The sequence below is a fragment of the Notamacropus eugenii genome, chromosome 1, assembly GCF_028372415.1.
Source record: "Notamacropus eugenii isolate mMacEug1 chromosome 1, mMacEug1.pri_v2, whole genome shotgun sequence".
Lineage (NCBI taxonomy): Eukaryota > Metazoa > Chordata > Mammalia > Diprotodontia > Macropodidae > Notamacropus > Notamacropus eugenii.
Window position 1 is genome coordinate 108,423,019 of NC_092872.1, and position 27,539 is coordinate 108,450,557.

The window sequence follows — 27,539 nt, forward strand, 5'->3', positions numbered from 1 at the left end:
TTTTCCTTGATAATTTCATGGAAGATGATATCTAAGCTCTTCTTTTGATCATGGCTTTCAGGTAGTCCCAAAATTTTTAAATTGTCTCTCCTGAATCTATTTTCCAGGTCAGTTATTTTTCCAATGAGATATTTCACATTATCTTCCATTTTTCCATTCTTCTCTCTTTGTTCTGTGATATCATGCTTTCTCACAAAGTCCTTAGCCTCCATCTGTGCCATTCTAGTTTTGAAAGAACTATTTTCTTCAGTGAGCTTTTGAATCTCCTTTTCCATTTGGCTAATTCTGCTTTTGAAAGCATTCTTCTCCTCATTGGCTTTTTGAACCTCTTTTGCCAATTGAGTTAGGCTAGTTTTCAAGGTGTTAATTTCTTCAACATTTTTTTGGTTCTCCTTTAGCAGGGAGCTGATCTGCTTTTCATGCTTTTCTTTCATATCTCTCATTTCTCTTCCCAGTTTTTCCTCCACCTCTCTAACTTGATTTTCAAAATTCTTTTTGAGCTCTTCCATGGCCTGAGCCCATTGGGTGGGCTGGGACACAGAAGCCTTGATTTCTGTGTCTTTGCCTGATGGTAAGCATTGTTCTTCCTCATCAGAAAGGAAGGGAGGAAATGTCTGTTCTCCAAGAAAGTAGCCTTCAATAGTCTTATTTCTTTTCCCTTTTCTGGGCATTTTCCCAGCCAGTGACTTGTCCTCTGAATATTCTCCTCACACCCACCTCGCCTCCTGGTCCTCCCAGTCAGCGTTTGGGGACTGAGATTCAAATGCTGCTTCCCGCCTTAGGGCTTTTGGCGGGGGCAGGGCTGCTATTCAGTGTGAGAATTAAGTTCAGGTGGTCAGGTTCGGGGCAGGGCCACCTCTCAGGCTCAGTTCCCTCAGGGGGTTTATGCACAGACCTTCCACAATGGATTCGGGCTCCCTCCCGCTTGGGGAGCCCCTGTCTGCAGCCGCCTCTCGGGGAGGCCCGAATCATGGGGGTACCCCACTCCCCTCTTGACCCGCCAAAGCGACTCTCTCACCGACCCCCGTCACCTGTGGGTGGAGGTACTTGTGTGGCCGCTGGTGATCCCGTCCCTGAAGCCTGCTCGGGTCTGTTTCTCTTGGTGCTGTGGCCGCAGCAGGTCTGGGCTGGGCTGTGCTCCGCGTCTGCAGCGCGATGGACCTTTTGCGAGAGGTTTGCAGGTCCCTCTGTGGGTGGAGGGACCCGCGTGGCCGCTAGAGGTCCCGTCCCCGAAGCCCGCTCGGGTCTTTTCCGCGGCAGGGCTGCACTCAGCTCCCAGTCTCAGCGCCCAGTCCGCAGCGCAAAGGAGCCCCCTTGAGAGGCCCGCAGGTCCCTCCGGAACAGAAATCTCCCTCGCTCCAACACTCCGCGGCCTCTGGGTGCAGAACTCACCGTGAGTTGCTCCCCTGTAGCCGTTCTGTGGGTTGTGGGTTTGGAGCTATGTGTATGTGCGTCTTTCTACTCCGCCATCTTGGCTCCGCCTCCACTATGGAAGTCTTTTGCAAAACAACACATGTTTAGTCTGTATTGAATTGCTTCCCTTTTTAGTGGGGCCGGAGAAGGAGGAGGGGAGGGAGAGAAGTTGGAATTCAAAGTAGTAGAAACGAATGCTGAGAATTTTTACCGCATATAATCGGGAAATAAGAATTACAGGGATAGGGGTATGGAAATTTATCTTGCCCTGCAAGAAAAGAGAGAATATGGGGATAGGACAGGGGTGGGGTGTGATCGAGGGGAGGGTTCATTGAGGGAAGGAGCAACTAGAATGCAAGGTATTAGGAAGTGGGGGTAGGGGGGTGATGGGGAGAAAAATTGGTCATGTTACAAAGTGAGGTAAAAGCAATTAGTATCAAAATAATCGACTGAATTAATCACTGAGAATAAATCAATGACATCTTTAGTTTGGAGAAAAGAATTTCAGTCTAAATTTCCAAGAAGAAAGTAACCTCAGGTAAAATTTGGCATTGATGGAAAAGTCAAGGTTTTAATGGTAAATTTGATTTTATGATTGCCATTTAATCAGGAACTAGAACGTATATAGAAAGACATGTAAGCTATTTAAGACTTGCCTAAAAGATGTTCCTTAGCCAAAGTGAAACTATAATCGTATTTTAAACCTGGTTATAGGAACTTGCCATTTTTAGATGCTATGGGACTACTAAGTGACTATTCTTCTGAGTCTACCTCCAGGTATGGGAAGCAAGAAAGGTGATCTGAGCTTCCATTACATGATGCCAGTAAGCTCATGAGATGCTGGTATGAACTGCATAGGTGATCTCAAGGGAAGAGTGGGAGAGCAGCTGTTCAGCATGGGCTGAGGTGGGATTCACCAGACTCAATTTCCCACTGACACCTGGCAGACTTTAAGCCTGCCTGAATGGAAGTGGACAATCTACTCCTGTCTAGAATAGACATGAAGTTGGGGAGATATTGTTTCCCTGCAATGTCTCTACCTTTAGTGGCAATTCCCTATAGTCAAAAGGTTTGTAAGCTTAATACTAGATCTATTCAATTACAGATTATGGGTAGAGGAACATCCGAGGCTGTCTAAAATTAACCTATTAGGCATAGGACTTTAGATCAACAACATTAAGTTAGGGTCCTTTTATTCTTAGTAATACTGTGGAGACAATTAGGTCAAGAGCTTGTGAAGTTAGCAACATAAATATTATCTGTGTCTCAGTTGGTTAATGTTTTAAAAAAAAAATTCTTTTGTGGTCCATATTGTAAATGCTCTAAAAAGATGTATCACCTGACCAAAAGTTTGAATTGCTTTATGTTATAAACTGTGTTAAAAAAAAAAAGAAGAAGAAAGAAATGACAGGGAGGGTGTTCTCAGAAAAACCTGGAAGGATTTCCATGAACTGATGCTGAGTGAAATAAGTAGGACCACGAGAATAATGTACATATTAACAATATTTTGCTATGATTAGGTGTGAATGACTTAACTGTTCTCAGAAAAACAATGATCCAAGACAATTCCTAAAGACTTAGGATGAAAAATACGATCTGCCTGCAAAAAAAGAATTCATGGAGTCTGAATGCAGTTTGAAGTATAATTTTTTAAGCTATCTTTCTTTTTTTTTTTGTGAGGGGGTGAGGTCTGTGCTTTTTCCTTCCACAACACATCTAATCTGGAAATATATTGACTGTACATGTGTTGGTTGTTGTCCTTCGTTCTTAAAGAGGACCAAAATGACATCACTATACTAGAATCAAGTTTCAGCATGTCTGACTGGGGCTGATCAGACCAATATGAGCTTAGGATGCTCTACCATAGGTCAGGCACAAGTAGTTCATGTGAACATTTGGGATTGATTCTCTAAATTTTCCCATCCTGCTTTTCCTTTGAGCTGTTCCAATTCTGGTTTGCTCAGAGAGCACAGCACCTTGTCTGATTTGAGCACACCATGCTGATCAGTCCTGTACCAGTGTCCCCCATGTCATGCAATCGGTTCCAAAGTTCTTAAGAGACACCTTGAGAGTGTCCTTGTATCTCTTCTTCTGACCACCATGTGAACACTGCCCTGTGTGAGTTCTCCATAAAATAGTCTTCTTGGCATGCGTATGTTTTGCATTCAAACAGTGTGTCCAGTCCATCAGAGTTGTGCTCTCTGAAGCAGAGTTTGAATGCTTGGCAGTTTAGTTCGAGAAAAGACCTCAGTGTCTAGTACCTTCTGCTGCCAGGTGATCTTCAGAATTTTCCTAAGACAACTCAAATACTTGCCTTCTCAATGAGGAGACAAAAGAGGGAAGGAGAGAGCGAGAGAGAAAGGAAGAGGATTGGGAATTAATTTTTTTAAATTAATGTTAAAATTATTTTATATAGGAGTGAAATATAAAAAGTTAATTAAAAACAAAACATTCGGAATTTTTAGCTTTTGTTTTTTTGTGTGTTTTAACTGTTGTTATTGTTGTCTGCCCTTCGTTCTCAAAGAGGACCATGACATCAGGAAGGGGATGCCGTGACTTACAAGTCAGTTGGATTTAACCTAGGGAGGGCTGTGCAAAGTCACCAGCCTCATTTTCTCTTCTGGAGTCATCTGGGTCCATTGACAATATATAAATCAGGATGACTTGAGATGGCCTCATATGCTGTGGGAGACATTGGTCTTTTAAAGCTTGTTAGAATGCAAACCAAAACTTAATGAAGCACAGAGGCTAGATAGTGTCTACTTTCTGTGCAACAGAAGCTATCTTTTTAGGAAATACCCAAGAGAAAATTGGCCCCCAAAGTATCAAGTATTCAAACAATAAATAAATGTTGATACGAAGGAGAAAAACTGTCCCTAACAATAATGAGAGACTAGGGGCTGTATGGAAGGAGATAAGTATTCTCAGTCCTGAGATGCCACCTACAGCATTGAAAGAACATTCACAGAAGGGAAAAAGGCAAAACTAAGGTCATTCTCAAACTCCTTTAGCTTGAGTTGTTTCATTAGCTAGCAAAGTACTAGAATAGTTGTGAAATATTTCTATCTTTAAAATAAAAGAGTAAGCTAGTTTGAAAAGAACATAGCAATTGCAACTCTAAATTTCATAAGCTATCTGCATTCTTCTTGGGTAACCTACTGTGTGGGAACAATTTGGTACAGTGAGTGCTTCATTTGAAATCAGATTCCCTGGCTTCAAATCTTCTTTACCTGGTTGATATTCTTGGAACACTCAGTCTATGACACTGGAAAATATGACTCAGCATTGAGATTATGGAAAGAACACTTCACAGCAATCAGAATAACTAGACAGGATATTTTCTTGAAGTTGGGTCAATCGTATAACTTCATTATGGCTTCTCATCCATGGAATGAGTCTAATAATATTTGTGCTACCTACCTCTCAGTGCTGTTATGGGGAATTTTGCAAATATTAAAAATTAATGTGAACTAGTCTTTCTTTCATTATTGCATTTATTTCAACTCATATTTTTCCATTTCTAAAGCATCTTTAAAAGTTATATCAAATGGTCATCTAGTTATTCTGATCAAGAAAATGATCCAAGACAATTCCAAAGGACTTATGATTTAAAAAAATGCTATCCACCTCTAGAGAAAGAACTGATAGAATATGAATGCAGATTGAGGCATTTTTTTATTTTTACATTTATCTCGCTTTTTTTTGCAACGTGGCTGATATGGAAATATGTTTTGCATGATTTCATATGTGTAATTGATATCACTTTTCTTGCTTCTCAATGTGTGGCAGAGGGGTAGGGGGGACAGTATTTTGGAACTCAAAATATTATTAACTGAGTGTTAAAAATAAATAAAAAGTTTTTTAAAAAGGTGTACCAAATTCTTATATTTAACATCAAAAACTCAATTTCAGAAATATAATATTAGGGAAGTTAGTAGATATCAGCTTGTCTGAAAGAATGCCTGCATTTCACAAACTCCATAGTACAGTATGGCAGCCAAGAAAGTCAGTGCTTAGGTGGAGAGGCAGAGTATGTGGGACTGGGGAGGTAATATATGCACTGTGGGTCAGAACACATTTGGATATTATGTTAGGTTCTGAAGATGACACTTTAAGGAAGGGTCATGCAATATGACATGCCCACTATATTACACATCCTTGGGTTTTTATAGAATCACATAATCTCAGAGCTGGATAGGACCTGAAGGCCTCAATTTGGACAGTTTCCAGAAGAGAGCAATCAGGTGTCAATGGTCCTGAGTTCATGGCATAGAAGAATCCTGTGAAAGTACTTGGTATGTTTATCTTTGAAAAGAAAAGACTTAGAGAAAACAGGATAATTGTCTTCAAGTATTTGGGAAGCTGTTTTGTGGAAGAAGGATATGAGGTATCATAGATAATTCTTTGCTTAACAAGAAATTAAATGCTTTCAGAGCATAGTGTTTGAGAACTGACAAATTATAAATAAGGTGTTTATGTAAATCTGTCTAGGCAGGGATGTTATCAGTTCTTCTTAAAGTGTGTATGTGTGTGTGTGTGTATGTGTGTGTGTGTGTGTGTGTGTGTGTGTGAGTGTGTAATACAGTGGGCCTGCCATATTACATGATTCTTGGTAAAGTCATAAAATTTTGATTGCTGCTATTATTTTGGTCAACAATGTCCACAGATTTCTGAGTATTGAACTATTCCTGCATTCCTAGTATAAATCCAACCTGATCGGTGTGTAATCTTTTTTTTAAAATTTATTTATTTAACTTTTAACATTCATTTTCACAAAATTTTGGGTTCCAAATTTTCTCTCCATTTGTCCCCTTCCCCCCACTCCAAACCACCGAGCATTCTGATTGCCCCTATCACCAATCTGCCTTCTCTTCTATCATCCCTCCCTTCCCTTGTCCCCATAGTCTCTTTTGTCCTGTAGGGCCAGATAACTTTCTATACCCCATTACCTGTATTTCTTATTTCCTAGTAGCAAGAACAATACTCAACAGTTGTTCCTAAAACTTTGAGTTCCAACTTCTCTTCATCCCTCCCTCCCCACCCATTCCCTTTGGGAAGGCAAGCAATTCAATATAGGCCATATCTGTGTAGTTTTGCAAATGACTTCTATAATAGTCGTGTTCTGTAAGACTAACTATAATTCCCTCCATCCTATCCTGCCCCCCATTGCTTCTATTCTCTCTTTTGATGCTGTCCCTCCCCAAGAGTGTTGACTTCAAATTGCTCCCACTTCCCACTGCACTCCCTTCCATCCTCCCCCCCCCCCCGCTTATCCCCTTCTCCCCCATTTTCCTGTATTGTAAGATAGGTTTTCATACCAAAATGAGTATGCATTTTATTAAGGAATCCTTTAGTGGAATGTGATGAGAGTAAACTTCATGTTTTTCTCTCACCTCCCTTCTTTTTCCCTCCACTAAAAAGTCTTTTGCTTGCCTCTTTTATGAAAGATAACTTGCCCCATTCCATTTCTCCCTTTCTCCTCCCAATATATTTCTCTCACTGCTTAATTTCATTTTTTAAAGATATGATCCCATCCTATTCAATTCACTCTGTGCTGTCTGTGTGTGTGTGTGTGTGTGTGTGTGTAACCCCACCAACTACCCAGATACTGAAAAAAGTTTCAAGAGTTACAAATATTGTCTTTCCATGTAGGAATGTAAACAGTTCAACTTTAGTAAGTCCCTTATGACTTCTCTTTGCTGTTTACCTTTTCATGCTTCTCTTCATTCTTGTGTTTGAAAGTCAAATTTTCTTTTCAGCTCTGGTCTTTTCATCAAGAATGCTTGAAAGTCCTCTATTTTATTGAAAGATCATTTTTTCCCCTGAAGTATTATACTCAGTTTTGCTGGGTAGGTGATTCTTGGTTTTAGTCCTAGTTCCTTTGACTTCTGGAATATCATATTCCACGCCCTTCAGTCCCTTAATGTAGAAGCTGCTAGATCTTGTGTTATCCTGATTGTATTTCCACAATACTTGAATTGTTTCTTTCTAGCTGCTTGCAATATTTTGTCCTTGACCAGGGAACTCTGGAATTTGGTGACAAAGTTCCTAGGAGTTTCTCTTTTTGGATCTCTTTTAGGCAGTGATCTGTGGATTCCTGGAATACTTATTTTGCCCTCTGGTTCTAGAATCTCAGGGCAGTTTTCCTTGATAATTTCATGAAAGATGATATCTAGGCTCTTTTTTTGATCATGGCTTTCAGGTAGTCCCATAATTTTTAAATTGTCTCTCCTGGATCTATTTTCCAGGTCAGTTGTTTTTCCAATGAGATATTTCCCATTATCTTCCATTTTTTCATTCTTTTGGTTTTGTTTTGTGATTTCTTGGTTTCTCATAAAGTCATTAGCCTCCATCTGTTCCATTGTAATTTTGAAAGAACTATTATCTTCAGTGAGCTTTTGAACCTCCTTTTCCATTTGGTTAATTCTGCTTTTGAAAGCATTCTTCTCTTCATTGGCTTTTTGACCCTCTTTTGCCAATTGAGTTAACCTATTTTTCAAGGTGTTATTTTCTTCAGCATGTTTTTGGGTCTCCTTTAGCAAGGTGTTGACCTGCTTTTCATGCTTTCCTTGCATCTCTCTCATTTCTCTTCCCAGTTTTTCCTCCACCTCTCTAACTTGATTTTCAAAATCCTTTTTGAGCTCTTCCATGGCCTGAGCCCATGGAATATTTCTTTTGGATGTTTGGGATACATAAGCCTTGACTTCTGTGTCTTTCCCTGATGGTAAGCATTGTTCTTCTTCATCAGAAAGGAAGGGAGGAGATATCTGTTCACCACGAAAGTAACCTTCTATGGTCTTATTTTTCCCCCCCCTTTTCTGGGCATTTTCCCAGCCCATTACTTGACTTCTGAGTGTCCTTTCCACACCCACCTTGCCTCCAGATCTGCCCAGCCAGCAATTGGGGTCTGAGATTCAAATGCTGCTTCCCAGCCTCAGGGCTTTGGGCGGGGGCAGGGCTGCTATTCAGTGTGAGATTAAGTTCAGGTGCTCAGGTGGGGGCAGGGCTGCCTCACGGGACTCAGTTCCCTCAGGGGCTTTATGCTAGTACCTTCAACCATGAATCCAGGCTCCTGCCTGCTTTGGGAGCCCCAGTCTGTTGCTGCCTCCTCTGCTGCCTCCTGAGGGGACCTGAGTTATGGGGACACCCAGCTCCCCTCTTGTCCAGCCAAAAAGACCCTCTCACTGACCTTTGGCACCTTTGGGTGGAGGGACCTGGGTGGCTGCTAGAGATTCTGTCCCTGAAGCCTGCTTGGATCTGCTCCTCTCGGTACAGTGTGGCCAAGGCAGGGCTTGGCTCTGCTACAGGTCTGGTGCTCGACAGACCTTTCATGTCAGTTTTTCAGGGCTTTCTGTAACCGAAATCTCCTCCACTCCATTGTTCTGTGGCTTCTGTTGCTCCAGAATTTGTTGGGAATTCTTCTTTACAGGTATTTTATGGGCTGTGGGTTTGGAGCTAGCATATGTATGTCTTTCTACTCCACCATCTTCCACAAGGCTGTAATCTTTTTAATGTCTACTTGTTGTCTATGCTAACAGTTCATTTCAAAGTTTTGTGGTAACCTTCATAAGGAGTACTGGTAGTCTATGATTTGTTTTCTCTGCTTTATCTCTTAATACAAGTATTAAAACCATTTTTCTGTCTCAGAGTGTTGAAGGTTCCTTTCATTTCTTAGTTCTGCAGAGTTTATACAGTAAGCAAATTGATTGTTTTTGAATGTTTGATAAAATCCACTGGTAAATTGTTTTGGTGGTAGAGTTTTTTGGGGGGGGGAGGAGTCCAACATATTTTTGTATTAGGTTATTTCAATAATCTGTTTCTGTTGTTATTCTAGATATTTCTTATTTTTGGAGGTTCATCCATTTCATCTAATCTATCAATTATTTTGGCAAGTAAAATAATTATCAATAGTATATTTCCTCTTCAACTGTGAATTTTCCATTTTCATGTGAATAATTTGATTTTATTCTCTGTACAGCTATTAGAAAATCTATTTATCAATTTTATTAGTTTTTAAAAAAATCATTCTTGTTTCGTATAGCAATTTAACTTTTTCTATGAATTTGTTAACTTCTTTTTTTCCTTTTTAGAATTTCTACTTTGGCATTTAGTTGGATTTTTTTCAATTTGCTGTTTTTCAACTTTGTTATAGCATGCAAATTAGTAATTTGTTTTTTCTCTTTTGTTGATAAAAGTATTTATATATGTAAAATTCTCACCAATTGCTTTAGTTTTATCCCAAAGGATCTGGTATATTGTCTCATTATTGTCATTTTCTTTGATGAAATTTCCTATACTTACTTATGATTCATTCTTTGATCCACCAATTCATTAAAATTACTATTTGGTCTTTGATCAATTCACATTCTTGCTTCAAAATTGAATATATATTGAATATAATTTTATTTCTTTAGTCATTAAATGATGTATTTTGTGTTACAGCTTTTCTGCATTTTGGGGGTAAGGTTTTATCCCCAAATAAATGGTCAGTTTTGGTAAAGGTGCCATCAATAGGTACAGAAAACTTGGGACAGCTTGGTGGCACAATGGATGGAGTGCGAAATCTCAGTTCAAGGTCTCCTTTCAAATCTGACCTCAGACAATATTAGTTGTGTGACCTGGGCAAGTCACTTAACCCTGTTTGGTTTAATTTCCTCATGTATAAAATGAGCTAGAAAAGGAAATGGCAAACCACTCCAGTACCCTTGCCAAGAAAACCCCACATTGGGTAACAAAGAGTCAGACATGACTGAACAAATGAACAACATAAAAACTCCATTTTGTTTCCATTCAGATTTCCAGAGATCAATCATCTCCAATTTTTCAAAAGTTCTATTCAGATCCTTATTTTTTGTTTAACTCTAGATCAATATTCACGTAGGTCTGAGAGAGGTAGACACATAATTTTACTATGAATAAACATATTAATTATAGATGTGGCAGTCATTTTAGGTAAATTATGAGTAAAGCTTAGTCTTACTATATATTTACTATACATTTTCTTAGGAATTTAGATTCTGTACAATACCGCTTCTAGATCTGATCCCAAAGAGATCATAAAAATGAGAAAAGGATCTACCTGTATAAAAATATTTATAGCACCTTTTTTTTTGTGGTGGCAAAGAAATGGAAATTGAGGGAACGTCCACCAGTTGGGGAATGGCTGAACAAACTGTGGTGTATGAATGTAATGAAATATTATTGTTCTATAAGAAATGATGAGCCGATGGACTTCAGAAAAACCTGGAAAGACTTACATGAACTGATGCTGAGTGAAGTGAGCAGAACCAGGAGAACATTGTACACAGTAACATTGTAACAGTAACAGCAACATTGTAACAGTAACAGCACCATTGTAACAGTAAAAGCAACGTTGTAACAGTAAAAGCAACATTGTGTGATGACTGACTGATAGACTTCACTCTTCTCAGCAATACAAGGATCTAAGACAAATTCAAAAGACTCATGATCCAGAGAAAGAACTATAGAGTCTGAATGCATATTGAAGCATACTATTTTCTATCTTTTTCTTTATTTGTTTCTTCTTTCTCATGGTTTTTCCCTTTGTTTCTAATTCTTCTTTTACAATATGACTAATGCGAGAAAAAAATAAGAATTTAGATGCTGTAATCCTTGTAATCCTTGTTGCATATATACATGAAGTATTCATATTGATTTATTATCTAGGGTGTCTTTAAGTATAATGTAATTTCCTTGCCTATCCTTTTTATCACGTTTATATGCAATATAATCTTATATGAAATCACAAATGTTGTTCTTGCTTTTTCAAGTTCACCTAAAGCTTAATAGATTCTATTTAAACCTCTACGTGAATTTTTATGCTTCAAACATGAACAATGTATTGTTGAACTCTTTCTTTCTTTCTTTTTTTAACCTATTATTTTATCTTCTTTTATGGCTAAGTTCATCCATATTGAAGGCAATGACTAATTATGTACTTTCTTCTTCTCTGTCCTACCTCACTTTTTCTTTGCTTTGCCCTTACATGCTCTTCACAAATATGGAGACAGAAAAAGAGAAATTGTCCTAATACATAGGTACATAAATTAAGCAGTATTTCTACTCCATCATCTTTCTTCTCCTTTCTTCTCCTCATTCTCAATCATAGGTCCTTTTCCTTTTTCTCCCCCACTTGACTGTCCCCACCAGTTTATTTTGCCCTCTCTTTCCCCTTTTCTTGTTGAATTTAATGTATTTCTGTGCCATGCTCTCTCTCTCTCTCTCTCTCTCTCTCTCTCTCTCTCTCTCTCTCTCTCTCTCTCTCTCTCTCTCTCCCTCCCTCTCTTTTTGCATGGGTTTGTGACTGTGTTAAATCCTTCTCTCTCTCTCTCTCTTTTTTTTTTTTTTTTTGTAAATATGAAAGTTAGGTTCCTGGGATGTCCTTTTACTCGACCCCTTTGAACAATTTTCATGTCACACACCCTTGTAATGCAAGATGGTGATTTCCCTCTCTTTATTCCTCCTTTCCTCTTCCTCCCCACCCCATTATAACCCAGTTTCCCTCCTATGTCTGTTTTCTCCTAAGACCATCAAAACAGAACAAAGTTACTTTCAGGTTCTCTGTCGATTATTTACTGTTCTTTATGAACCTTGAAAAGATTAGAGTTAAGAAGACTCTTAATTTTTGTCCCTCTATTAGCATTTCCAGTTCAAAGTGTCTTCTCAGTTCTGGTCTTTTCATCAAGAATGCTGAAACATCCACAGTTTTATAAAAGACCCACCCCCACCCCGACCCCCATAGGATGATACATATACTGTTTTGTTACATGTGTTTTTCCTGATTGTAAGCCATTTATCTTTTACTTTTTAGAATATTGGATCCTAAGCTTTCTTCTTCATTAAAGCACCCGCTCTTATGTCATTCTGACTGTGGCTTTTGGCCACGAGCTCTTCCTTTTGGGATCATGGTAGTATTTTTCTTTCTTTGAATTGGAAACTCCGGATTTTGGCTATGACATTCCTGGACATTTTCACTCATGGATTTCTTTTCAGAAGTGACTAGTGGAATTTTTCAATTTTTACTTTGTTCTCTTGTTCTAAGAGATCTGGAGAGTTTTCTCTTATGATTTTTAAAAATATAGCATCCACGCTTTTATGTTGGTAATGACTTTTGAGTAATCCAATGATTCTTAGATGACCTCTCCTTGATCTGTTTTTAGGTTAGTTGTTTTTGATATTATTTTTCTTATTTTTTATCTTTTGATTTCATTTTTTAATATTTCTCACCTCATTGAATTTGTTTCTTTTTGACCTATTCTAATTTACAGAGAATTCAGTTATTGAGCAGGGCTTCCCACACTTTTTCAAGATATTAATTCTTCTTATCATTTTTTCTCCCTTGCTATTTCATTTCTTTTAGGTACTTTTATAGTCCGTGTGCAAGGACTTTTTTTTTGACCTGAGGCACAAAAATTCTCTAACTATTATGGTTGACCAGGACTGTCTTTTTGCTTCTTGGGGTCTTTTCCCACTGTGGCCAGGGCTCAAAGTCCACTCTTCTGCTGGGGCCTTTCTCATGTCTGTACTCTGGGACTGCTTTGTGTGTGGGACTGAGCTGCTTCACATTGCACCTTCCTTGTACCCTGACTTCTCTGTTTAGTGCTTTTGCAGAATTATGGCAGTCAGGAGTTTCTAAATTCCTGATTTTCCAAATTTCCAAATTTCCAAATCTATAAGATTTAGGATAGGGACACTAGAATTCATGAGAAATCCCAAAAGAATGTTGTTCCATGCTTTTCACAAAATTTTATCTATGTATTTTAAATGGATAAGTATAATAAAAGTGGGTTGTTTTTATGCAATAAGTTTATACTAAAAGTTTCAGAGGCTTTCTCTAAAAATGATATATAATAAATGCATTGTTTATTATTATGAACCAATATATTATAATTTTTAAAACATATAAGGCAATAAGCTGAATGATTTCCTTTATCTCTCTTAAAATACTTCCAAATTCTTCATACTTTTTACTCATTATTATTGCTATCTAAAATATGTTTACTAATAAGAAGTATTAAGTTTAGTAATACTTACAAAGGGCTATAATGAATATTCAAACTCTAGAAAACACCAGAGAATATTATTGGGTAGTGTTTGAGTAACATAACATTCACATCTCCTAGGACTACAGAAAATCTGTAGTTTGTTGAATGTTGAACTGTTGAAACTGCCAATTTTTAACTTGTTATTTCTTGGAATACCATTCATAGGATTTCTATAACATATCATATGCTAATTACTAATTTTTAAAATGCTACAGTGACTCATCTTTAGCTATAAACTGGCTTATGCACACACACAAAACATAACAAGACTGATTAGATTGTCACCACTTCTCTACCATGTGCTCCTACCCTGGTTCCAGAAACTGTCAACCTTGACCTTTGACTCTGCTTGTCCACATTTCATACTCTCACCCATGCTTGATATCAGTAGATTCTTTCAAATGGCAGTGTCTCTAAATTGATTGTTGATCTTTAATTCTCCTGGGAAAATTGTAGGAGAAGCAAGAAAGGAAAAAGCACTTTACATAGCACTTACTATGTGCTTCGTACTGTGCTAAACACTTTTCACAAATATTCTCATTCATTTCATTATCTCATTAATTAACTAATCTCAGCAATTATAATTAACAATAACAATTACATAGTTTTTATGATTTCTTGACAGATATCTTTAGATTTTGGAAAAATGTACATTTTTTTTGACGAGGCAATCAAGGTTAAGTGACTGCCCATATCACATAGCTAGTAAGTGTCAAATTTCTGAGGCAGGATTTGAACTCAGGTCCTTCTGACTCCAAGGCTGGTGTTCTATTGGCTGTGCCAGCAACATGAATTTCCTGATTAGTGCCACGAGGGAATTCTTGCATGGAAACACTATGGCCTGCTTTTTGTGCAGTCACATACTTTTAGAGTGTATAACTGATTATCTGGTTTCATCATTGTTCACTTGGGTGCATTTTTGGAGCTCTACTGGAGTGATTCTGGAGGACCTGGATTCTTTCAGGTCCTAAAATGATGCCATCTTCCTAATACATTCTTATAAAACAAGTCCAATGATTCTTAAACGATCTTTTCCATATCTGTTTTTTAAAATAATAAATACCATACCTTTTCTTCCATCTTTTTCATTTTGTTCTAACATTTATGTTGCTTCATGGAGTCACTGAGTTCTTCCATTTATTTTTCGGAGAGGGAAAGATGCTCTATGCTATTTATTCTCCTTCTAAGAGAATTTTTTCCTCTAGAACTTATTTCAATTATAATTTTATTTTTTATCTTTTGAAACATTCGTTCCACCTACTGTTGCAGTCCTTGTGGCCAAGTTTTTTTTTCCTCCACTAAGGTTCTATTTGTATTTGCTCTGGAATTGCCTCTTTTCTGTATTTATGTTTTGGATTTCTCCAAATCAATAGTATTTTCTTCATTGTTTTGTATTTTCCTCTGTTTCCTCATATTTTCTGCCTTGACTTTTTTAAAAAAAATTGTAACTTTGTTCCAGTGACAGATCCCATACCCTGCAGCACTCTTGAATAGGTTGGATAACCCTTCTTTGGTCATGTCATCTAACATAGACTGCTGCTGTTGCAATTCTGGAATTGTTGTAATGGGCCCCATTCTCTACTTCAGTTAGTGGTTTCTTAGTCCGCTAATGGTCAACTACAAGTGCTTGTTCTGGCCATCTTTTTTCTTCTCTTCGCACAATAAGTATTTAGTTCTGCCTCTTGTTTTGATTGACAGGTTTAAGTCAGATGTTAAAGATCACTCTTTAGCACTCTTTAACATTCTAGATCACCTCTTTCAAAGCCCCCTCATGGGTGCTCTGGCACCTCTTTGAATGTTTCTTGCTATGCCTCACAGGGTTCTGAGGGATGCATAATAGGGTGCTCTCTTTGTATAATGACTTAGGGGGACTATTTCTTTTCCTGCTTCAGAATTTGGTTTCAGAACACAATTACCAAAGTCCTCATTTAGAACCTTCCTCTACAACCTTCCATGTCTCCACTTCAAACCTGTTTTCTAGAGCTTGCATTCTCTGGTGTCACTCATATAAAAATACCCATAGGCTTCTGATCTGTTTATTGGAGCTCCTATTGGCTTGGAGCTTTTCCCCAAGTCTTTATGTATAGTTCCACACATAGAGAAGGACCTTATATTTCTCTTCAGTTTTTTTAATCACATCTCTATCCCTGTTTCAGATCAATATAAGTTGATATAAGTTTGGATCCTCAATGACCTCTAATATCATCATCTTACCTGGAAGTCTCCCATACTCTTTCAGTGGCAACATTGTGTTGGAATAGTAGAAAAATATCTAGGCACTTAGGCAATGCCTTAGGCACTCAGATCCTCACTGGGTTTGAAATCATATTATGTTGTCTCTTTCTCCTCACATAATATGTGTGTATTTATGTGTATTTTAAGGGACAAATCCCTTACATCAACATTCCTGAATTAAGTCTAACTACTAAGCCCATGCTACTAAAATCCAGGACTCCTATTCATTAGATAATAGCTATATGGTGGCACCTACCCAAGAAACAATCATATATATACAGAGGGAATATTAAAACCTCTACAGAAACTGAGTTGCAACACCAAACCTTTTTAATGCTAATAAATGTCACAGTAATATTTCTTATGATATTATAAACAGGGGGCTGAATTTTCTCTTCCAAAACATTTCAGTCACTGAGTTCAAACTCAGAGGTAATATGTCATGAAGGGTACTCCAATCACAGTCCTTAAGAGTAAAAATAGGAGATATACTGTAAAATAGTTTTCATTTTGCCCTGAACTAGAAAATCAGGCAGTTCTTTGATACATGTGTGGAGACTGTGGAGAAATTATTTTCTGGTTTAACTCCAAATCCAGACACTGGGCAAATCACTTAACCTCTGTGAGGATCAATTGCTATAAATATTCCAGAAGTTATAATATGTATAAAAACAGATGAGTCATAATAAAGTTAGTTTATTAACTCATATTTAAAACTTTACTCTGATACTAATTTTGAATTTGGATAGGGTTAGGCTAAAGTTGTTTTTTTTTTTTATCATGGAAAAAAGCTTTGTTAAGTAAATGGAAATGTTAAGCAAAACAAAATGTTTGATCAATGCAAGTAAGAGATCATAGGACCTCTATTTGTCAACAGTTAGCCTGGTTTTACTTAACTGAAATGCTTAAAATATATACTCTAAAATTAAAAAAAGACTAATAGTCTCCAATTAGCCTGATCGAAAATACCATACAAGGTGAGGGAAGAACAGTAAACAAACAATAATTTTTTTAAAATAAAAAGTATCAAAATGAGACAAAATTTTAAAAAGCCAAAATGACAAAATAAAAGAGGAAAAGGTAAAAAATGAAGTGAAACTGTTAAAAATAATTGTAATTATAGATGAGATTGTCTCTAAATTATTTTTCTAGCTCTAACAACCTAAGATTCTTTGAAATATAAGCAAAAAACTGCCTAAATGAATGGAAACACCCACCCAAAGTCAAGAAGATTAAAGTATATTACAATATGTGACAAATATAATATAAAACCCTTTCCCTTCTCCCCCTGCCCCCCAGGTAAAAGGATTGAGAATTGGTTGTTTCTTGGTAATTAAACAGTTATTCTCTTTACATGCTTCATCTCTACTCTCAATATTGCTTATCAAATTATGAATTTCATTAGCTTGATCCTAAGAAATTTAGTTCAGAAGTAAGTAAAGCTGAGTTTTAATTCCCCATAGAAGACAATAAATGATTCTAAGGGTAGAGCTACATTGAATATCTGGCGTCTTTGGATACATTAAATACTAGTTTAGAAAAACAGTTTTAATGAATAATGTGGAAAGATGTGTATGTGATTGTACATGAATAACGTATTTCAAATTGCTTGATCTCTTGGGCAAGGAGGGAGAAAAAAATCTGGAACTCAAAATCTTATAAAAGCAAATGTTGAAAACTATCATTACATGTAATTTGAAAAACTAAAATACTATTAAGTGGGGGGGAAAAGAAAAATAGTTTTAATTTACATTTTGGTTCAGGCATGATTTTTAAAGAAGTATTCTGTTATCCTTCAGTTAGGTACTGCTTCTTTAAAATAAATCATACTGATTTATTGTTACATTATTTTCTGCCTGTATACATAACATTTTTCTTTAGTAAAAACTCAATAATTTACAGTAATTATAAGGAATTCTGGTATGAATTCATAAAAATCAGAATCATAAGTAAAATATTTTTAAAGAAATACACTTGTATTTCTTTTGAAGTCATATGGTACAAAGTGGTTATGTATTGTCCAGAAATGGTCCTTTTAGGGGTTTGCTTTAATGAATGAAATTCTGAATTAACATATGAACTATATAAATGATCAATTTGAAAATATTTGCTAATGCTTTTAAATAGTTTATATCTTTACAAAATTTACATATTTGACAATCTTATTAATTCACTAGTAAATCTGAAACTTTTAGCCTTGAGAAAATCAACCATTTCCAACATTTTATTGCCACCATAAAAACAAGAGGACTAAAGATAAATTAATCAATCAGATTTTCTCTATGAATTTATTGCATCCAATCGACATTGGATTTACAAATGATGACTACATTTTGTACTAGCCACAATACAGTGTGTATGTGCTTTTATAGAATTATTCATGAAATGAATGGACCTTATTTTCATATTTTATAAAAATGAACACCATAAAATACAATAAAATTGCATCCCAAAATGGACAATGAAAACAGTTAAATTACAAAAATCATTATTTAAGATGAAAATATTTCAATGAAAAAGGTATATGCAATGTAATAAAATATAAATTACATTTTAACTTCTGTACATGATTCATCTTAAGGAAAAAAGAACAAAACTGTATTCTGAAGTGTTTTTTTTTTTTTTGGATATCCCAGAATCAAGAGCCACTTTTCCTGAAAGTAAAGTGGTCAGATAGCCATGCAGAATTATTAAAATTATTTTACTTTTAAAATATATGTGTGAATTTTTAAGGCACCAATTTAAATACATTTAGGAGACCTGTTATCAAAAATCTCTTTCATATCTGACAACCAACACAGAGCTGCAAAGGTTGGGTTTGTAGTATGCAGTAAATACCCCATTCTCTTCTGATTTGTGAAGTTAAGTCTTTTAGTCACTAGAGGGAGAAAAGAGCAATGAACCAATGGGAGGAAAAGCTCTTTTTCATGCCCCAACCTTATTTAGAAACTTCTGCCTCATTACTCACTGGAAACAGTTGTCTCTGCCTTCTTTAATTCTTTTTTCTCAGAGTTCTGAGCCACTTTGATGCAAAAAGAGGTCAACAATCTTAAAAGTCTTTTTTAATTAGAAACAAACGTTTATGGCTCATTATTATTATTATTATTTTTAAAAAATCACATCAGTGAGATAAAGTACACTGAGTTGCTTATCTTGGTACTTCACTTCAGGACTCTCAAAGCAATCCTCTTCCCTACCTGTCCAGCTTAGGCACTTTGGACTAAAAATACAATAAATCACAGACCATGAAAGACATGACGTGCAAAACTGCTCAGCAATATGTTGCACAGCAACAGTATCTTATCTTAGAGCAGTTTTTCTCAAGGATTATTGACTAAAGTAAAGCAGCAGTTCTATATTATCAAGTCTGCAATAATCTCACCAGTTTCTCTTGAATATCATTACTGCTGCATCTAGTATTTGCTTTCTGTTGTGTCAATGATGGCTAAGTTTTCTGATCAATTAATTGATCATACAGCCCTTAAAGGATCACAGTTTTAAAAACAGCCCCATAAAGAAGATGAAAGCAAGTTAAGAGGTCATCTCCTTTACCTATGCTTCTGGAGGAATTTCTACTTCATCTATCTGCAGGTGTGTGTCATTGTCACCTAACAACTCTGTTTCAGGAACAGAACCTTCTTCCTCTTCTTCCTGAACAGGATTCTGAGCTACATCTTCCACTGTATTGAGAGCATCATCATTTCCCTCTGCGAGAAGAGCTGCCCTATCAGTTACAGATGTATTGGAGGGGGCTGTTGTTACATAGCCTGTGCTTGTAGAACCACTGCCACTGTGGTGGGATCCTGGTTTAGGAATCATCTGGGAAGGCATCTGTTGAGGGGCCATTTGCATGGGAATTTGGACTGGGTAAAAATTTGGCAAATAAGCACCATAAGCAGGCATTGGCTGATAGCCATTCACTGGTATATAGAGCTGAGGAGGTGGGACCATGGGTCTTATCTGCCCTTTCACTGGAATAAACTGTGGCTGAGGGAAAGACTGAGTTTTTGGCTTGGGTCCGATGTATCTGGCATTGCTGACATTACTCACTGGGCTTGTGCTAAGAGAACTTGTCTGTGTGGTATTGCTTGCACCAGATGTCTGGGCTGAACTATTATAATTAGAAAGATTACCCCATGTTCTCAGCCTATTATGGATGTCTTTAAATCTTGGTCTTCTGTTGGGAAATTCATTCCAACACTCTATCATCAGTGTATACACCCAGGCAGGACAATCATCAGGACAGGGCAAAATTTGCCGATTCCTTATCATTTCAATGACATCCTGGTTAGAGTATCCACAATATGGCTGCAAACCATAGCTGAATATCTCCCATAACACCACTCCATAAGACCATATATCAGAATCAATGGAAAATTTGCCATACATAATTGCCTCAGGGGACATCCACCGGATGGGAAGAAGAGAATTTCCTATCAGTTTGTAGTAATCAGCAGAATAAACTTCCCTAAAAAGGCCCAAGTCTGATATTTTTACATTGAGCTTATCAAACACAAGTATGTTTCTGGTGGCCAAGTCCTTATGGACAACATGGTGGCTAGAAAGGTACTCCATCCCTGCAGCTACTTGTACTACAATATGGAAAAAGTCTGCTGGTTCTAATGTCGATTTAACTGTTTTGTCATCATCAGTGCTTCCCACATCGGAATGGGGAGACCTCATGACCAAGAATTCGTGGAGGTCACTGTGGGAGCAATAACCGAATATCATGCTGATAGGTTGTTCTTTGGTCATGATTCCCAGCAAACACACAATATTTGGATGCTGCAACCTGGATCTCATCATGGCTTCATGTTTGAATTCTTCTCGGAGAGGTACTTCTGCTTTGTCTTTAAGAGTTTTAATAGCTATGGTTTGTGTCTGTTCCCCTGGGGTTGTACCAAAGAGGTGACCTTTGTAGACTTTTCCAAATCTGTCTTCTCCTAGCTCTTCCATGAACCTTATAGTGGACAGATTGATCTCCTTGAGTTTGGTCTGAAAGAGAGACAATCACAATAATATATTTCCTTAATGTGTCACATCAGAAACATCTTTACAGAAAAAGAAAGAAACTCAATCTGGTTGTTAATTTTTGTTTTTGATTCAGTGGCATTACAATATTTGATGTCAGTTACCTAAGTATCAATTTCATTGCCGTATAGAAGATGGACATCTCAATGTGATATGGATATAGGTCATAGTAATAACAAATAATGTAGAATACTCTTTGAATCTCTGAATACTTGGCTAACAGATCAAAAGGTGCCAAGGTAAGCTATATAAAGCTTTGATGAACTTCTTTTCATATAAACTAGCCATGTCACCTTAGCATAGCATTTCATCACATTAATTAATAAATTTCAGTCCTTCCCTAGGCAATTAGGATCATGGTCTTCCCCGCTAAATCATATTCTTCTCATAAAGGAATTTACCTAAATCATCCCTTCAATAAAAAAAGGTTTTTAGAAACGGAAGAGGAATCCATGACATATCAAAAGCCAATAGCTAAGAAAAATCCTTCTGCAAAACTTCAGCTACTCCTATGATACATTCCTCTTGATCTATCCTCTAGGAAAAGAAAGCTTAATTATTCGAGAAAGATAAGTCCGGTTCAAGACTAATACTTTCAGTTACTATGTGTGTATATATAAACACACCCACCCACATATAAAGGTAACATATTTGCTATTACAACTTCCAAGGGAAAGCAAATATCAATGAGATTTTATAAGCAGAAGACAAAAGATTGTAAGGAAAAATGAAAATTTAGTTAAAGAGTATTAACATTAAATATTTGACATCCTGTAACATATACAACCTATATATCTATAAGGATATATATTGAGTTAACTGTTAAAGTCAATTCCTAAAATGATTATATAAGAATACCTGTTTATGTTGATTAATAAGTGGCATTTCCATGTCCTGGCTAGGGGATGCCATTAGCTGGCGTCGCTGTGGTGTGGCGCCAGATGCCTTCTGTTTATTTCTACACATGCAGACCAAGAAGAAAAGGCATGCAATGACCAAGGGTATTGCAATGCTAGGGACCAAGATGTAGAGGATTCCCATTTTGCTGCTATCCTGGGGACCTGTTAAGAATAAGTATTAAATGCTTTTTCAGATGATCTTGTTCAATAGGAAATACTCATAAAAATATTTAAATGTACAAAATATGCCCTCTTAAACTTCACGATAAAAGACAATTACATGTTAAGCTTGAAAAATAGCACAAGCTAAATAAGCTCATATATTTCAATAACATACATCGCTACATATTTTGAAACAAAACAAAATCCATCATAAATAATAATAGCTGTATGTTAGCATTAGCTAATGGCAGTTAAGATACATTTTTCTTGTTTAGTTCAGCATACTTATTTTGAAATTTTTACTCACATAATAAATAATATCATATCATAATGTTCCATCACAAGCCCTTAAATACAGGTAAAAATGAAACAATTGTGCATTGTTCCAATTATGAAATTTTTGTTACTGTGCATTTCACAGTAGCTTTTGTGAAGCCCTTACAATCTGTGATAACTCCTGGTGACTGAAATTTCAGTAAACTCATTGAAAACTAGTGATTTCTTAGAGGGAAGATAGAATCACTGGATCATATTAACCACATTAATTTTCCCCTAGGTATTACTGAAATTATTTTACTTTCATTTTTAAAAGTAAAGAAGAAATTTGTCTCCCTATATAGGATTTTTACTCTCTCACAAGTGACACAAAATGGTAAAATTCTAGTTAACCAGTAATAATAGCATTAACAACAACAAAAAAAACCCCTCAATCAACGTGTGCAGAGCACTATATGAGAAACAGGAGGGAGATTCAGCCTAAATAGAAATTGTTTCTCTGAGCTCTATCACATGAAAAAATAGAGTATTTGCATGTCACAAAAATTTGACAGGTAACAGAAAAATACAGTGAGGAAATCTATATTTGATAGAACTGCATGTTTGACAGACTGCTTTCCTAAGGACTATTGTTGGTAAACAGGTTTTACTGATAAAACTAGAGAACTGGAGCAAATTTTAGAAGTCAGCTATTCTGATTACCTCATTTTATGATGAAAAACCTGAGGACCAGAAAAGCGAAATGATTTGCTCACTTTTACATAAAAAGTTTCATACATCAGAAAATGCTTTAACATGGAAGACACTATTCTTATTGAATTATAGTTTAGTGGCATCGTCCTTGGTAAGACAATAAACAAGGAAGAGCGGAAAGACCACTAAAATTGAAGTCAGGCAAGCCCAGAGTTTGATAGACTCTAACACCTCTGAATTAAATAACCATGGATGAGACAGACACTCAAATCCCTTAAGGTGCCTTTTCTACATCTGTAAAATGGAAATAATTATACTTGAGGTACCTCACTCATTGTATTACAGTGAGGATCAAATGAGATAACACATGTGAAGCACTTTGTAAATCTTAAATCACAATGTAAAACTCAGCTATCATGAATAGTTAGTAAAAGGTACTAGGAGACATTTCGTTTGTTTCCTTTGGATGAAGCTGTGGTGATTTCAAAATTAATTCCTAGTTGAAATGGGAAACTGTCACCAAATACCACTCCCTGTCCATCTGCTTTGTTAACCTGGAATGAAGCAGATTCTGAGATGGCTGAAAATACCAAAATTCTGTGAATCAGGTCAATATTTTTGATTTTTAAACTTAAAGAGGATCCTCATGTGTTGGGTAGCTCTTCTCCAACTTCAAGTGTGGTACCCTGAAGTCAAGAAACATAGGCCATGCATGCATTCTAATGACAAATTTTCAGCAAGACCTGTATCCCCAAATATGTCCACATACTGGGTACGGGATCATAATGTTTGCATTCTGTTATTTCACTGATCACAGAGAATGTTAGAACTAAAAAGAATCTTAGTTTGCTGGTCTAACTTTTTCATTTCAGAGATAAGTTAATTGAGGTTTAAGGAAAGAAATAATATAATCAAGGTTACACAACTAAAAAGGGCTAGAGCAGGAATTTGAACCCAGGCCTTCTGATCCCTAGTGGAATGCTCTTTATATTTTTCTACATTACATCAAGATTGCATTTCAAGTTAATGTTGACCAGGTTTTCTTTGTACAAAAATGTAAGGGAACTCTCATTATGATGAGATATAATCTAATGATGATTTAATCTATCTAACAGTGAGATTTGTCCTAAAGTTCTCACTATGTTAGCAATGAATCAGTATTGCTATCATTAAGGTTCTCTCAGATAAATAGGAAAATCATTATATATCACTATAAAGACATAAATTGTTTACCTTTTGAAGGAGTACCTACATTGATGAGATGTCAAAGAAACTGGAAAATCTTTTCATTTTGACTCTGAAGTGTGTTTATTTTAAAACATAATCCTCAATTATTTATGCTGAAGTAAAAGTTTCATGAATCACTGAAATACACTGATTATCTAAAAATCTCATTTTACTCACTAATTAAAACCTCTTTGACAAAAACTTAACTAGAAATGTCAGCGTGTAGGCAGAGTTAGGAATGTAAATTTCACAGCTCCCTGGCTTTGCCCGCTCTGTTACAAAAACAGTGTAATGACCAAAAACTAAAGATAAATTAAGTGACAGTACACTCCCAAAATGGATAATTTGTTCACAAATTGTAATTTAGAGGGTAATATTGTTATCTCTATTTTATAGATAGAGAAACTAAAGTTAAAAGATTTGTGGAAAGTCAAATAATTACGTAGTGAGAGAGAAAGGATTCAGTCATTTACAGAGAACATTATCAATGCAAGTTTATACACATCAAATATCTGGACAATATTTGAAAAAAATAATACATACTACAAGAAGGTATGTCACACAGTTCCATGCGTACGTTTTTATTCTGTGTAAAACACCATGGACCTTCCATTTGTCCTCCAGGATTTCGGCAGTAGGCATGCCCCCCTGCTATTTCTGGGAAATCCATGCTTGATAGGTGATGACTATGTGGATATTGGGCATTCCACGCTTGGCACTGATGACCTGATTGAGTGGTGCTAATAGTTCCTCTATAATCTGATCCAGAGCCATTGTAGCACTGATGATCTGAAGGAAAAAACAGGCTTTAGCAGTTAAAAAGCTAAGGGGACTCTATACTTCAATCCTCTGTCCTTTGCAATCTAGCCAAATTAAATTAACACCATTAACATAAAGATAAAATGAAATTCAGTAGGACAATACAGTTTTGGATAATTTCTGAGAGAAAAAGTAATTGATTCTTCTAACGGTAGGTCAGAGAAAACTTTATATTTAGATTCAGCATCTAGAATAGCACAATAGAAAGCAGTTAATAAATGTGTACTAAATTAAATTAGCCTTCAAAATCATACTGCTAGAGTAGAAATGCTACGTAGTAAATTATATTTATTTTCCAAGTTAAAGGACCCAAATCTCATTCAGAATCAATATAGCCACTCATAGTTATAAATATTAAGTAAACTTCATATACATTGGAAATATACACACATAATTCTGGGGTATATAGAACAAAGAAGGGGTATCTATGAAAATGAAGTAGCATCTTTGTCACCGCATACCACAGAACAGACCACTTCCAGGTTCAGTCCCAGAACATATAATTGTGTGATCTTCTTTCTAAGAAGTATTGAGAAAAAACTATTCTCAGTCATATTCTTTTACCATTTAACTGTAAAGCATATTTAAAGACAAAGAGGATGTTAGAGGTTGGAAATGAGAATGAGTCTTTCCTATAAAAAGGAGCAAGTGGCTATAAACTTGCACTCCAGTCCTTTACTCAGGTATCAGTGGGATTTCTAACTTTTTAAAAGAAAGTGTAGTGCAAAAAACACTGGATTTGAATGAAGACAATGTGAGTTCAAGTGATGGTTCTGGTATTTATGAGCTGTGGAGATTTGGATAAATCATTTAACTTCCTTTGTACCTCAGTTTCTTTATCTTTCATGAAGACAATATCACTTTTACTATCAAACTTATAAGTTTATGAGGGGAAAAACAACTTTGTAAAATTCAATATTAATTAGTTGCCATTATAATTTTAAAACAAACACAAGACAGGCTTTTTTCAGTCATGTTTCAGAATAATTTAAGATTTCTCTTTCTCTATAACATAGTTTGAAGCTCTAGAAGAGGCCAATGAAATAGAAGAGAGCCAATTGAATCAGACAGGGTTGAATGTTGCTATTAGGTCAAACTAAGAATGAGATTCCATTCATAATTTTCAGAGAATGACATGGCAGATAAGGAAAATGACAAAAGTGAGATCAAAGCTTACATCGGTTGAGCCGTTCCACAGGAATGCCAATCCTCATGCAGTTGGCAGCCTCTGCACTTTCAGGTAGTGGTAGATCCTCACATTTGGGAAGTTGGAGCTGCATGAGGATGAGGGGATTTGAGCGGGCAATGTTATATTCCTGCCGGCACAAATCATTCTCCAGCACTTCACATTCATCTCGGCACAGCTCCCTACGTTTAGGAGTCCTGGACCACTCATCACAGAGTGGAAATACAAAGTGGCAGAAGGAAGGGATGGCAAACTGTGAACACTGATCAGATAATTGGGTGGAAGTGCCAATCATGGTGAATGCAGCTGCAAGACAATATCCAAACAGCATTAGGAAGACCAGTTTCATTTTTTAAATTGAGATTAAATAAATATTACTTAAATATTTAATAATAAATATATTTAAATAAAATTGAGATTTTATCTTATTTTCAGTTCTACATTATTTCCTTCCCACTTCCCTCATTGAGAAGATAAGAAAACCCAAACCTGTTAGAAGTACGTATTGTCAAAACCATTAACCACAAACAAATCACATTAACCACGTTCAAGAAGGAAGGAAGAACAGAGGGAAGGAAGGAAAGAAGGAAGGAGGGAAGGAAGGAAAAAAGGAAGGAAGGAGAATATATGCTCCAATCTTCACTCTGGGTCCATGAGCTCTCTATCTGGAGGGGGACCACATGTCTCATTATGATTCCTTTGGAAGTGCACTTGGTCATTTTACTTACTGATCAGAGTTCCTAAGGCTTTGAAAGTTATCCATCTTTACAAGGCTGTCATTATTGTATAAGTTGTTGTCCTTCCTGGTACTCTGTATCAGTTCATATAAATCTTAGGAGTTTCCAGATAATCAAAGCCACATAGTCTACAGACTTCCCCCTTGACACATTCAGGAATACACATTAAAGTAAACAGTGCTATTCCCCAGCAGGAAGGATTAAGTCAGAGAAATAGAGATGGACTGTCCTGTTGAAACTTTCTATATGATTCTCTTTAGAAAGAGTAAAGATCTGAGTTTGAAACATGGATTTAACATTTACCACCTGTGTGACCTCTTCAAACATCAGAGTTCTCCTTGCTCCAATTTTTAATTACAAAACCTTCCTGAGCCAGTGCTGCAGTACAACATCATGTGATCTGCAAGGCATTCTAGCATGATTGTAATTAATTGTTTGAATTTGATTTACTTCAAATCATAAAATGATACTAGGTCACATTTAATTAAAGTCAAAATTCAATTAATGCAACACGTGAGCTAGTTTAGGGGTTTAACATGCTCTTACAATGTCAATCTGCACTTTCCTGTCATCATGTACGTATGTGATGCTATGTTACGTGCTATAATTCCAACAGTCGTGTTAATTTTTTTTAAGAGCCACACTTGAGATAGTAACAATGCCAGCACAAAAAAGAAGAGGTTATTTATTACACTGGAACAAAAATTTTATATAACTGAACAGCATGAAAATAGTTACAGTATCTATAAAATAGGACAGGTTACCAGACTCCAGAGTACATGTTACAAAACACATG

The 27,539-nt window shown here is 36.3% G+C and overlaps 1 protein-coding gene across 3 annotated transcripts in view; it reads right to left on the bottom strand.

Annotated features, from left to right (window-relative positions):
* Window positions 1-17,970: 17,970 nt before the first annotated feature.
* Window positions 17,971-27,539, bottom strand: part of ROR2 (receptor tyrosine kinase like orphan receptor 2) — a 320,282-nt gene continuing 310,713 nt past the window's right edge. For 2 of the 3 annotated variants that reach the window (XM_072611895.1, XM_072611903.1), the window contains exons 6-9: window positions 25,998-26,312; window positions 24,545-24,790; window positions 21,603-21,805; window positions 17,971-20,708 (exon numbers count right to left, since the gene is read on the bottom strand). In XM_072611895.1, the coding sequence (XP_072467996.1) occupies window positions 19,266-20,708; window positions 21,603-21,805; window positions 24,545-24,790; window positions 25,998-26,312 (2,207 nt within the window). In that variant the 3' untranslated portion in view covers window positions 17,971-19,265. The remainder of the gene's footprint in view (window positions 20,709-21,602; window positions 21,806-24,544; window positions 24,791-25,997; window positions 26,313-27,539) is intronic. The other variant, XR_011967618.1, reaches the window with a different exon arrangement.